This window comes from Perna viridis, chromosome 1 (genome assembly GCF_037379345.1).
Source record: "Perna viridis isolate PV_CMFRI_1.1 ecotype Kerala chromosome 1, ASM3737934v1, whole genome shotgun sequence".
NCBI classification, from domain to species: Eukaryota; Metazoa; Mollusca; class Bivalvia; order Mytilida; family Mytilidae; genus Perna; species Perna viridis.
The window spans coordinates 67,900,984-67,914,109 of record NC_142445.1 but is presented as its reverse complement, the minus strand read 5'-3'; the positions used below and the strand labels follow the sequence as shown (position 1 = coordinate 67,914,109).

At 32.1% G+C, this 13,126-nt stretch overlaps 1 protein-coding gene across 1 annotated transcript; it reads right to left on the bottom strand.

Annotated features, from left to right (window-relative positions):
- Positions 1-395: 395 nt before the first annotated feature.
- On the bottom strand, positions 396-8,428 carry LOC148630085 (pancreatic lipase-related protein 2-like). The gene is made up of 6 exons (XM_088560722.1): positions 8,280-8,428; positions 6,780-7,093; positions 6,011-6,251; positions 3,797-3,898; positions 3,329-3,445; positions 396-2,314 (listed from the first exon to the last, which is right to left on the bottom strand). The coding sequence occupies exons 1-6, from the start codon at positions 8,404-8,406 to the stop codon at positions 2,022-2,024; spliced, it is 1,194 nt and encodes a 397-aa protein (XP_088416848.1). The 5' UTR covers positions 8,407-8,428; the 3' UTR covers positions 396-2,021.
- Between the last annotated feature and the right edge of the window lie 4,698 nt (positions 8,429-13,126).

The window sequence follows — 13,126 nt, the reverse complement described above, 5'->3', positions numbered from 1 at the left end:
ATATTTTTCAAGATGTTTTTTCTGTACTTTTTAATACATGAATTAACCACCGAATGTGATTTTTTTTCTTTTCTCTGATTTTTTGTGCTTTTAATACATGAAAGTAACAATTTTGTATGATGATATTAAGCTGTCCTTATTTTTTTTATTTCACAGTAAAGTTGTTTTCTTTTCTTTTTTTTTTTTCATTTTTTGACTCCAGTATTGTGATCTTGCTTAATTTCCGTTTCTTTTTTTTAATATTGTTTTGAATTTTGTTTTTCTCTGAGTAATTCTAGTGATAATATTTCTACCTGTTATTTTCTGTTTTGTTCTGTATGACTGCATTTTTTACGCATAAGCCATTCAATCATGTTGAAAGAAATTAATTGTTTTGGGCTTCAAAAGAAGAAAAATATCATTCATATGTTTATTGTATAATATTAAGCATAATATAACATACAGATAATCTTAAACACAAAAATATTAAACATTATCAGAACTGTACATCGACACAAAATTTTAATACAATTTTCAACCAAGTGCTAACAGTTGGGAGATTGCGTCAGTGTAGTCGTACACGTGGATCTGCTCTTGTTGAAGTCTGTCTTTCAGCTGAGTGAGTCGGTTGTCGATGGTCCGGTACTAGAGTTTCCTGGTCTTGCGTTTACCCCCTGCAGCTTAATGTATCAGTCGGATCTCTGTCGAAGCCTGTGTGTTCAGAAGTTTCTGAATAATCAGGTATAAGTTTCGGTGAGCCTCGTTAGGTTGGTGATGCCATTCCTCAATTTGATTTGTGGTCCTGGGTCCCTCAGTCGAATGGTGGTTCCAATGCTCCGATTCTCGATCAACCAACTGTTCTGTCACGTAGTCGTTAAAGCTGGTCACTGAGTTCAGCGTCTCGTCCCTTTTTTCTGGTCTTCATCATGATGTATATGTATCCAGCAACTGCTAGGAAGTGAGCACAAGTATGTGGCATAAGCTGAACTCTTACTTGTGCGTTTTCCATTTTGACTAATGAGTTATTTGACTGAGAGCTAAGGGATGCTTACTGAACACCGTTCCATATTTTGAAAATATTGTTGAATATATTGACTTGGATGCTTGGATGGCTTAATACAATAATATGGAAGTGTAACGAAAGCTTAGATTTGTTATATGTGATTATCACAAAGAATCATTAAAAATAATTGAAAATGACAATTTTGCATATAAGGTTTAACTTCTTTAAAGATAATTACATGTTTAATTCATGTAATTAAGTCCAATTCCTCATTTTATAACAAAGTAGTTATCGAATTGACAAAAGCAACTTATTCATTTTTATAATATATATGCATAAATTATTTATAATTTAATTTAATAAAATATTTAAGTTTTTATTCCATTTTTTTCTTTAAAAAAATCTCAAAAAGTTTGAAATTTTAATCAGTTTTATCATATTTTCCTATCATGTTGGTATTGCATACAGGTATATATTTCTTGACATTTTTTTTCTAAAGACACCTATTTAGTGCTAAACAAATACAATCTATGTTTACCCAAAACTGAAGTTGGATAAATGGGAATAGGCAATTTTCAAATGTTGGACAAATTGGAATGGGCAATTTTCAAAGTTGGATAAATGTGATGAAACCGACCTAAACCAAGGGAGAACTTAAAATATAGTGTTTTCAAACAAATTTGTAAGCTACAAAAAAACAAATTACAACATTTACCTTTAGAACATATCTAGCAACTCTTTGTGAACAAAAAAAAAAAAAAAAAAAAAAAAAAAAAAAAAAAAACAACAAAAAAAACCAATAAGTATTCAAGGTAGGTTTCTGAAAAATAGTTCATAATAATCATAATAACCAATATACTGTTTCTCGTTTTCTTAGAAACATAAAAAAGTTAGTTCTAGTTTTCAGTTTGACTGACATAAAAAGTCGCACGTGTAAAAACTTTTATGTTATTACAATAAGAAATTCGCAATAGAACGGATTTAAAATAACTTAAACTAACTAATGACTTTCTTAAGACAATTGAAATACTTTCATACTCTAAGCAATGAGTTTTTTCGAATATTTTTTCAGTAATCCTAAGACACGTTTTACGCTAGATTTGTAGCAGAATGGTGAAACGGAATCAGTCGTAAGATAATAGGTCTGTGGCTGTATAATATTAGCACTGTTGTATCCCATAGCATTACATCCGTTTCCACAAGACTCACACATGGAGTTCTTAGCGTCGTCCTCGGAGCTGCAGGGTTTTCCGTTGTAATTGGTGCAACTTATTGAAGAAACGAAAAGGTAAATTGCACGCAAGTGATTACAGGCAATTCCTTCGGCTGCACCTAAACGAAATAAAGCAGCAGTATTAAGGCTAAAATACACCACGTTTTGTTGAAACACATTCAATGCATATTATGGGGTATGTATCTGGATAGAATATATAGTCCAACTTACTATACGTATGTCTCCCTCTAATAAATACTGCAAACATTATTCATGATATAAATTTACATTTACACAGAAGGCCACAAGACAGTTTTGAATTTCATAATTATTTTAGCTTTTAAATTATTAATTTAAGGAACACAATTAAGGTTAAGATTGTGTTCTGTTTAATGAATTTGGTGTGTATGTCGCATTTTTCATACCACAAAACTGGAAGACATTGTTCTGTAATAAATATAAATGCAAACTCTAAAGTAGATACTTATTTATCAACATTTCTTTTTAAGAATATATAAATCAATATATTAGAGTCCTATTCAAGTTATACCCATTGTTTAAACTCTAAACGAAATGCAGCGTCATTATCATGTATTGTACATGGAATGCCAGCACCAAATGGTGAAGTTGCAAGGGAAGTTGTGGCACGCTTGAATGTTTACGGATTTAAAACATACCAGAGAAAAAAAACTGATACAGATAGTGGTGCTTAGATTGCGTGCCAAAGAGGGAAAGGCTTTGACTACTTATCTCACAAAGAAATGGTGGGGATGCTGTGCATTGTTTCAAAATACTGAATCTTTCCACATTCTGATTCTGCACTATTTCATGAAAAGGAGTTGTCTCCAAAGTGCATGAATGTTTTTTCTACACCAAAATAAACATTAAACTTCTGCTCTTATATATAAACAAAATGAGCCAATTATACATCTTTCCGTTATAGCATTTAAGACGATCTAGGGTGCTATTTTTCAGGTCCCAAATGAAAAGTTCTGTTCAGTAATTCATCTACTTTTGCCCGATAAACCTAAACAACACATTGTTATGAACACTTAATAATCTTTTAACCATACAATAGATATGAAGGAAAATATGTTAAATACAATATGAAAGATGATCATTAATAACTTTACCTTCGAAATCTGTGAATGAAGACAAAAATACCTCACTAAGACTCTCACAACCAGGTTGATCATAGCCATTGTTTGGATAGAAATCAGCATGTCCTATTGGCGATTCTATTCCAAACCCTTCAATATAATGGGTAAGTCAAATCGTTTTTTTATGATATATTTCGAAAGAGTAGATACGAAAGTCATGAAATCATGCAAAATTTTAACGTACCATAGAATTGAACAAATGTAGAATTATCAGAGGAATTCTTTGAAAAATGTATGCAATTTACGAATTTACGAGATATAGTCTATATGGGTGTCGTTAACTTATTAACATGTTAACTGAATTTTTTGCCATTGATGCTACATTCACTTTAGTGTTCGGCCATACTGCATTACTGTCGGAAAGTCGCCAATTTCTTACCTTATTACATAATTTCAAAAATGCAAATACACTTGTTGAGGTAATGAGGTGCATATACTCACACTTTATATCGGTGTGGATAACATCAACATATGTTGCATCTGTGGCGTCTAGACGAACAATTGCGTCCCAATCTTCAAATGCAGGCTTTGCTGGATCCAAGCCTAAAATAATTCTCATTATATAACCGGATTGGGGAAGCTTGTGGTCAAAGCTCACATATTGAATTCATATTTGTCAAGAAAAATGGGCAGTATACTTACTTGCAAGAAAAAAATGATGCCCTGAAAACAGTAATATTTACTAAAATGTAAACCAATAACCTTTCCATTCATTTCAATATATATATATAAGTTTTTTAAAATGGTATTAAAATCATTTACAACTGTACTACAGTTCAAATTATACTTATACTACACGATCCATTTCCAAATGTAAAAAATAAACATGTTTTTCTTTCTTTTTTTCCTAGTGAAGTCATATTTGTACCAGTGCATGATATTGAACTTATGTTACCTTCTTGCATACTTTTATTTTTCTTTACATTTGTATATTTTTACGTCATTGGAAGCATGCATGATGTACTAACTCTAACATCAGAAACCAATATTATCTTGGTAATGATTACTTTAGTGAAGGGGCTATCTCGATGTAATACTAGTTAGATAAACATATGGACAAGAAACTTGATGAAGAGTCAGACACCTATGTTTGGTGAAGGGTTTCCCCGGTAACTATACGGATCACTTTTTAAATAATGATAGTACAAATTGTTTTTTTTTATTTTCATTTCATGAACCGTACTTGCAACTCTCTATCAAACTATCTGAAGTCTTATTAGAAAATCTTGGACGATTCATGGTATGATAACTCAACATTCAATTTGTATAACTTTTTTGCTTAATATACTTTTTTTGTGTGCTTATTCTTTTTGCGATTTATTTGGTCAGTACCTCCTTTCCTCTTTAATTTTAATGGAACTTCCAGGAAAATAGTATCAGGTTTTTAGCAAATTTGCACCTGATAGTTAATATCAAATGAATTAGGGTTTTCGATTAGCTTTACTCCGGTCAACATTAATACTGATAAGCCGCTAGAATATTAATGTGAAACTTACACGGATTTACAAAATTATTTCTAGATAAATGTCACTGAAGTTTTGACCACACAACAATGCTAATATAAATACTATATATAATTTCCCGGATTACATTACAAAACAACTTTCTGTGCCATCCGTTTCGAATGTGTGTTGTCATCTACACTTCTTGTTAAACATAAATACATTTGCATATAAAGGATATTTTACATTTGCCACAAAAAATGCTCTAAGTAAATGGTATATAATTTCTATGATTAGTTTTTTCAAAGCTGTAACACAAATTTAAAAAAAATGGTTCTGTTTATGCTCATAGATAGCAGCACTTTATAAAACATACTATAACACTGAAACTAATGGGAAGATCACTGTAAGCCGTTACCACTAGTGATATCCCAACAATCTAACATTAGAATATAGAAATAAACCAAATTCTTTCGAACTGGATATTTTGTCGCATAAAACGTTAGTAAATACGCGATATGACAACATATATGCAGCAAGTGTAAAATATGCAGTGTCTTGGACAAGAAGTTGAAGACAAAAAAGCTGCAGAAAATATTCAACGGGCAGATGGGGATAGGTGAACAACATTCCACCTTTCCTACGTAGCGTTAAACTGAAAAAGAGGAAACAAACGGATCCACCTTTTAAGGTAAACTTACACTAACAAGTTATCAAACTTGTTTTGTTTTTATATTTGTCAAAAACAGAGTGGTAAAACTCGATACTGTCAAATGGAAAATAAATTATTATGTGTAAAATACACATGCCTACCCTACCGGTGCACCTGGATCCATGCTCCCAGTTTTTAGTGGAGTCTGAGTTGCTCATTTGCTTTTGTTACTTTGTATGTATGGTTTTAGTTATTTTATGTTCTGTGTTGTGTATGTCTGTTTTCCACGTCTGGTCTTTGTCCCTGGATTACATTCTTTTGATTACCGCTATAACCTTGGTTCCCTTGATTACTCTTGCAAGCTAGATTGCAAGATCATTCCTTGATATTACGCTTATATTGTTACGTAGCTAGAATAACAATGGAAGATATGAATATTTTATATTCCCGAGTTTAAGCCTATTTTTACATTGGACATGACGTTCGAATATTTCAAATTTATATGTATTCATATATATTCGATTCTCTCTTTGCGCTTCATTTAAGATGATCATAATGTACCTGTAATACGTCCTAATTTGAAATCTTTCATCGTTTCACCTGCATATCCTGCGGCATGTGCACCAAGACTGTGACCAACTATATGAAACTGGTCAAAACTGATTTGAGTTAGTCGGCGAAGCATTAAAATCATGTGCCCTGTGACGGCTCCAACAATGCGTGTGTTGGCTACAGCTTGATAGTAATCTAGGGCATCATTGGCGCCTGCAGCCCAGTCAACAGCAATTACATTAACATTCTCCTTTAATAAACACGTTAATATTCAGTAAATTCTGATAAAGGGAAAAACAAAATAAAAACAAAACAAAACAAACAAACAAAAATGTTGCCCTGGTATTACATTGTCTGTTAATACATCATGTTATATGTTATTATTGAAATTCTGCATAGTTCCGAGTTATTAAGCATTTTTGTTCTTTTGTTTAATCAATTTAAGTCAAGCCTCCTAACAACTGAACTAGTAACATTGCATCTCAATACACTGGAACATGTTATGCACTAACTACCGCTTCCTGAAGTTGACAGTATTTACATATGATTAAGCAAAATAAATGAATCAACCTTTAATTTGTTACTTACTATGAAAGATTTCATGCAGTTGTATTAGTTTATTATTGGTTCCTTTGATTATTCTTTTAGATAGACAGACCAGCCTGTAAAGCCTTGTTTGTGAAGACATTGTATGTAATAAGATGAAGATGCAGAACAAAATGTTGCTTTTTGCAATTTTACTTTTTCATTTCAACCCTTTCATCTGCATTATACTAACGTTTTGTAGCAACGTCTTTCTCATGTCAATAACCCATTGATCGCTGCTTGATCCACGAAATCCATGTATGATAACTACCGTCTTCTTTGTTTCGTCGAAGTTTGAAGTCGTCACGCTGTTTTCTTTAAATATATCGATCAACTGTTTGTTGCCAACATTACTTCTAGTATACAGTTCGAACGTTATTTTGATTTTTTTGAAAGGATCTTCAGGCAGTTTCTCATCGGCGTTGCAGAAAGGTTGAGCAGTATCAAAACACCCAAAAGAGTATCCCTCATAATTGTTATAGCATACTGAGCTAGTCCACCACCAACCTTTTATAAAAGACACTTTTGATAAGAACTTGATTCATAATAATTTAATTTTAAAAAAAATAAGTACTTTCGTGTCTTACAAATTTAACATAAAGTAATATTTATGACCATGCAGTGTCATAGAAAATTATAGACAATAAAAAATAGGTAGTAACAATTTGATTTTAATATTAAAGTGTAACATATGCAAATATTTCAAAATTACAAAATAATACATTGGAGTGTCAGTCGCATGGTTTACAAAATGAATAAAAGATACAAACATCTTTGCAGCTGAAATGCTTTTATACATGTGATTGCGTTTGTTCAACAAAATTAAAATTGTTAAACTCCAAATTAAAAAAACGAACATAGAAAGGGTAATTCGACGAGATATCATTTTTTTTCTAAGCCCCAGGGTAAAGTTCCTGATCTTAGGTCACGAACCATGGTACTCAATCATGTCTACCCTCATGTCACCGACATCGAAATCCAGCTTGAATAACATAAGTTAGCACCGCAATACAATCGTTACGTACAGAAATACTGATCACTTTAGGACTTCCTGCAATTTTTCATGGAGGAACCTTAATTGAATTAATGGCTGGCCTCGCCATCCCGAATGCAGGACTTTTATAACGAATTTCTATCATGAGAATGTTTCAGTGCTGAAACTGTAGTCTTTTGTTGAGAGCTGTTTATCTTGATGGTCAATGAGTAACATCTTTCGAATCAGCAGACCACTTATAAATCACAAATGTGCAAGACGAACATTGATAACAACGACATTATTTACTGGCTATTATAAGTATTGAGTGCAACGGTTGACATTTTGGACCTTTTGATGATTGGTCTATAAATGTTAAAAATACTCACAGTTATATTTTCATAATAGAGCATTTTTAAAAGATGAAATAAATTATCCCATAATATGATTTGAATGAAATATATGTTGTCGCGAACTAGCTCCAGTAATTAAATAGGAACAATTTGTGTATAGGTTTCTTATGATAATGCATTTATTCTGAAAATTAAAAATCAACCTTGCATGAGTCTATATTTGTGTTGCTAATGTTGCAGAAAAAAATTCTTGTAATGTGAACCAATTCATGTAACTTTCTTATAACGTATAAGTTTACGAAAACATGTATCAAGCTTACTTAAGTCACAAAGGTTCAAAGTATATTATGTTTGTGTCGAAACTCACCTAAATAATAGCAGGACCATTGGTAAACATATCCGAGGAGCCTTTTCTCCATTACAATGTCTAAACCTAATAAGTTTTTCCAATTCGACAACGAAGACTCTTTTTTTATATATGATTTGTAAAACATTTCTATACGTCATTATGATCAACCCACACAAAAACCCTCAACCTTGATATCATTTTCTGATCTTGAAACGAGAAGTACAAGACTGCATTATGAATTGAGTATTAAAGTTAATCAAATATAAATGGTATTTTTAACCTATGTGAAAAAAAATATTGCAATCCATTCAGTGAAAGTCAAGTCCGAGAACCTTCGTGATCTTTTATTGCGCGCTCCTTCAATTTCAGCATTTAACGTTTTAGAAATTAACGCAAATAATACAACTTTCGCCTTGAATTTTATTGACTAGAAAGTGTGAAGTCCGAGAAAAAGAAACCAAGTATTAGTAGTTCTTTTTTTTCGCACGTCAGTAAATACCCCGCACTTTGATTCTTCGACACTTATATGCATCAATGAATAAAATAATATTGATATGGCAGATCCAAGAATTTAATTTAAGTTATAAAAAAAAGTGTTATACATAATTTTTAAACGATCATTTGGGGAACATTATTTTTCTAATGTCTATAATTAACACATGGTACATACTATTAATGAGGCAACATAAAAAAATGATATTAGTTATCATTGACTAATTAATTTACTTTTCCCTAAGCGAACAGTTGACATATGTTTTATGCTCCATCATTATAATATTCTTCTCGGCAATGTTTTTCGATAGTTTTCTGATGATGCGTTTTTGTTAAAGGATAAACCACGAGAACATCTGGTCTTTGAATCTGTGAAAAATTCCCGAGAAATATGTATTTGTCACTAACCCCGGTCATCAGAGAGATTACTAATCAAACAAAGCTTTTATTTTGGAGTTATAAGTTAAAATGTTACATTTCATTTGCTTAGAAAAATGTACTACTGGAACAAGTAAATGTTTATACATCCACAAGACATTTGAAGTGAATGTTTAAAACTATTGGAAGTCAAGTGAAGTGTATTTCATTCGTCATGTAGACTAATGATAGTCATAACAGTTTGAACACAATGATTTTCATATTTGTTTGTAAACAAGTTTCATACCTGTTTACTATCTATTAGTATCAAATGAATTTTTCACTTTCATATAATTGACTAATAGTGTACATCCTGTTATGCACCTTTAATTTTCAGGCATCAACCACAGCAGATTAAAAAGTCAACCTTTTAGATAAATGCAGTATGGAAAGATACGTGTGTTGGGTTGTTTTATGTGGGTGTTTAAAATGTCAGTTACCCAAAAATTTATCAACACATTAGATACTGCCTACTGAATTTTAAATCCTTCATTTATATTTTGTTAGTATGTTATTATTCATTTATAAGTTATCAATGTCATTTTTTATTGCATTTTTAAAGTTCGTTTTGAAATAAGAAAAAAATCGTCTCATTGAATTCAAAGATTCTAACGTCCTTTCTTAAAGATTTAGGTTTGGAAATTTGCCCTTGACAAAAACATTTGGTACATTTTTTTCAAAATAGCCTTACACCAATGAATAATTCATGTGTTTACTTATATGGAAGCAATATGCATATAATTATAACTGGATGGTTTTGTTATTTGTATTTGATCACACTGTCAAACCTGTACTTCTGTATGCATCAGAGATAATAGGTATGTTTAAACCCACATCCAATGATAACCTATTTGAAAAGGCTTATAAATATTTTCCAGTAGAGATACTTAATCTATGTCTGTGTAGATATATTCTATCTGTAAAAAAACAAACAAGCCTTGTTTTGTGAATGATAAAACGGGTGATAACTTTTATCCCATGCACTTGCAGAAAATCGACTTAAGTTTGAAAATAGTCAAAACTGCTGGTTAAGCTCAACTCAAAAACTTCTTAAGAATTCTAATATACTTAACTCTAATAATCAAGAATTAAATCAATTTGATATATCTTTAAAAAATATATGACATTCAAAAGATAGTATAATTTGAAACAAATTGGTGTCAGAAAATTCAAATCTATGAGAAGTTTAGAACATATAGAACATACAAACATATCTTCAAATTTGAAAATTATCTCATTGATATTTATAATCAAAACAGAAATACAGTAACTATACCGCTACCACACTCTCCATAGAAAAGATTGTGGAAAACCATGAATCTGTGCTATCCCCTTTTGGTCTCTCTACAAAAGACAATGATTGTGATTTACCGTCTATGTACTAGATGTTACGCATACAAACAACGTTACATAGCTGGACGTGCAAAAAGTACCACCAAACCTCTTTCTAAACTTTTAACTTCTATACTCACAAATGTCAAAGAGGGTCTGCAATCCTATCACAACACTTGTTACTCCCATAGTAATATTTATTCAATGTAGATCCTGAAAAATTCGAAAGATCTTTTGGAGACAATCAATTCAAGACTATTATCGGAATATAATAGCATTAAAACCTATGACTTTTCAACACTGTATAATTCTATTCCCCATATTCAGTTAAAATCACGACTTACATTATACATCGTTGTTTTTCCAAAAAAGATGGCACACCTAGATACAAATATATAGTTCTTGGAAGAGATTCCTCATAATCTGTATAAAGTAATTCCAAATCATCTTCCAAATATTCAGAAGAAATTAACAAAATGCTGGAATTTTTAATCGACAACATATTTGTCCAGTGTGGTGGACGCATTTTTCAACAAACGGTCAGCATTCCAACGGGAACAAATTGTTCTCCTCTACTTGCTGACCAATTCCTTCACTCTTATGAGGCTGACTTTATTGCTGATATGATCCGAAATTAAGAATATCTTTATCTAGATCCTTTAATCTCAGTTTCCGCTATATATGTGACGTATTATCTTTAAACAATCCTAATTTCGGGGATATGATACATCGCATCTACCCCAAAGGACTTGAGATAAAGGATACTACAGACACTGTAAGGTCAGCCTCATATCTTGACCTACACTTAGAAATTCATGGTAAAGGAAAAATATTGACCAAACTTGATGACTTTTCATTCAGAATTGTCAACTTTCCTTTCATCTGTGGCAACATCCCTTCAACACCTGCGTATGGAGTGTTCATATCACAACTCATATGCTATGCCAGAGCTTGCCGAAACTACGCAGACTTTACGTATCGCGCTAGAATTCTAACAGATAGGCTTCTGGAACAGGGTTATGTTGCTACAAGATTGAAGTAATCACTACAGAGGTTTTATGGTCGTCATCATGAACTCGTGGGTCGCTACGGTGTATCCATCTGCGCTATGAAAACTGATTTGTTTAACATGTCATAGTTTTCCTTTCTTCTTTCGCCTGCCCCAGACTTAAAAGGATATTACCACGACAAATTTCTCATAGTTTTATGGTTATAGGTGAACGCGATTTTGACTAATTTTGCCAGAACTGTAAAACGCCCACATATTTATGAATAAAATTTCGTAATTCAAATTTATTTTTCGAAACCGATTTGTGTTATCGTGCAAAAAAAATGATGGACGAACAGACAGATTGAGAAAAACAAGTTTAACAATGTACTATCATAGCAGTTAATATCCAAATGTCTATTTTTTTTACTTTTTTCACTTTATATGAGCAACTCGGCGGGTGTTTCTAGAAAAGCAGAAGACACTTACCTACCGGTGGACCTGGTCCATGCTCCCAGTTTTTAGTGGAGTCCGAGTTGCTCATTTGCTTTTGTTGCTTTGTATGTATGATTTTAGTTACTTTATGTTCTTTTTTTGTGTATGTCTGGTTTTTGTCCCTTGATTACATTCTTTTGATTACCGCTATAACCTTCGTTCCCTTGATTACTCTTAAATATATTTAGAACTATTCACGATCAATGCTTTTTAACATTTGTGACCGGGTTGATATGTTGTATGTTTGTGAAATAACGGTGATTGATCATCTCGTAACATAAGCTCTTCCGGTCTATGTTATGACGTTTTGTCCTCCCAAATGTTCATAAAGAAATAATAATAATAGAAATATATGAAATAACCTTCTAAGATCCCATTAGACACATCTAAAGTGGCTTTAAATTGAATACTTTCAAAGCATTGTCAGGTCTTGACCTGAGAAGTATCAGACTCCTTACCAGAACGGACATCTCAGTTTGATATACGACCGATGGGGAAAATGTAAGATTACTGTATATAAATCTGTGTAATGCCAATAATTAATGTTAGATACGTCTTTTTTCTCCATAAATGACAATACTGCATGCACTTCATGCACTGTAAATATAATAATTGACGAGTTTCTTAAGTTTTAACAAATATTCGAGGTTAAGAGATCATATTCCGTTAAGTATATGCAAATTATTGGGTAAAGCTGAAGTATCAGTCGAGTAAACAAGACGAGTACATTATTTTACCTGCGTAATCCTAATACATATGTCAGCACGTGTCAGTGTCTTAATATGTATATAAACACTTGGCGAGGTACGAACCTACAGTGTGGGTTACAAGTTTGCACATGTAATGTCCTACTGAAATCAGATAAAGCTAAAAAAAATGACTAAGTTGAAAATGCAGAAATAATCACTGTACAAAGTATGTATATTATTGATTCAATATGTTTGGAAATACAGATTACACAAAGTGAGAATCGTTCACAACATAAAGTGACAAGAATGGCCAAATCCAAGATGAAATGAAGGAAAAGATTAATCTCTCCATAACAGAAGGTGCACATATTTGATACTTTTTGAGTTACGGATTTCACTCTCTAAGTAGGTACCCCTAAGCGTACGGCTACAAAACCTAATTTCACTGTTGG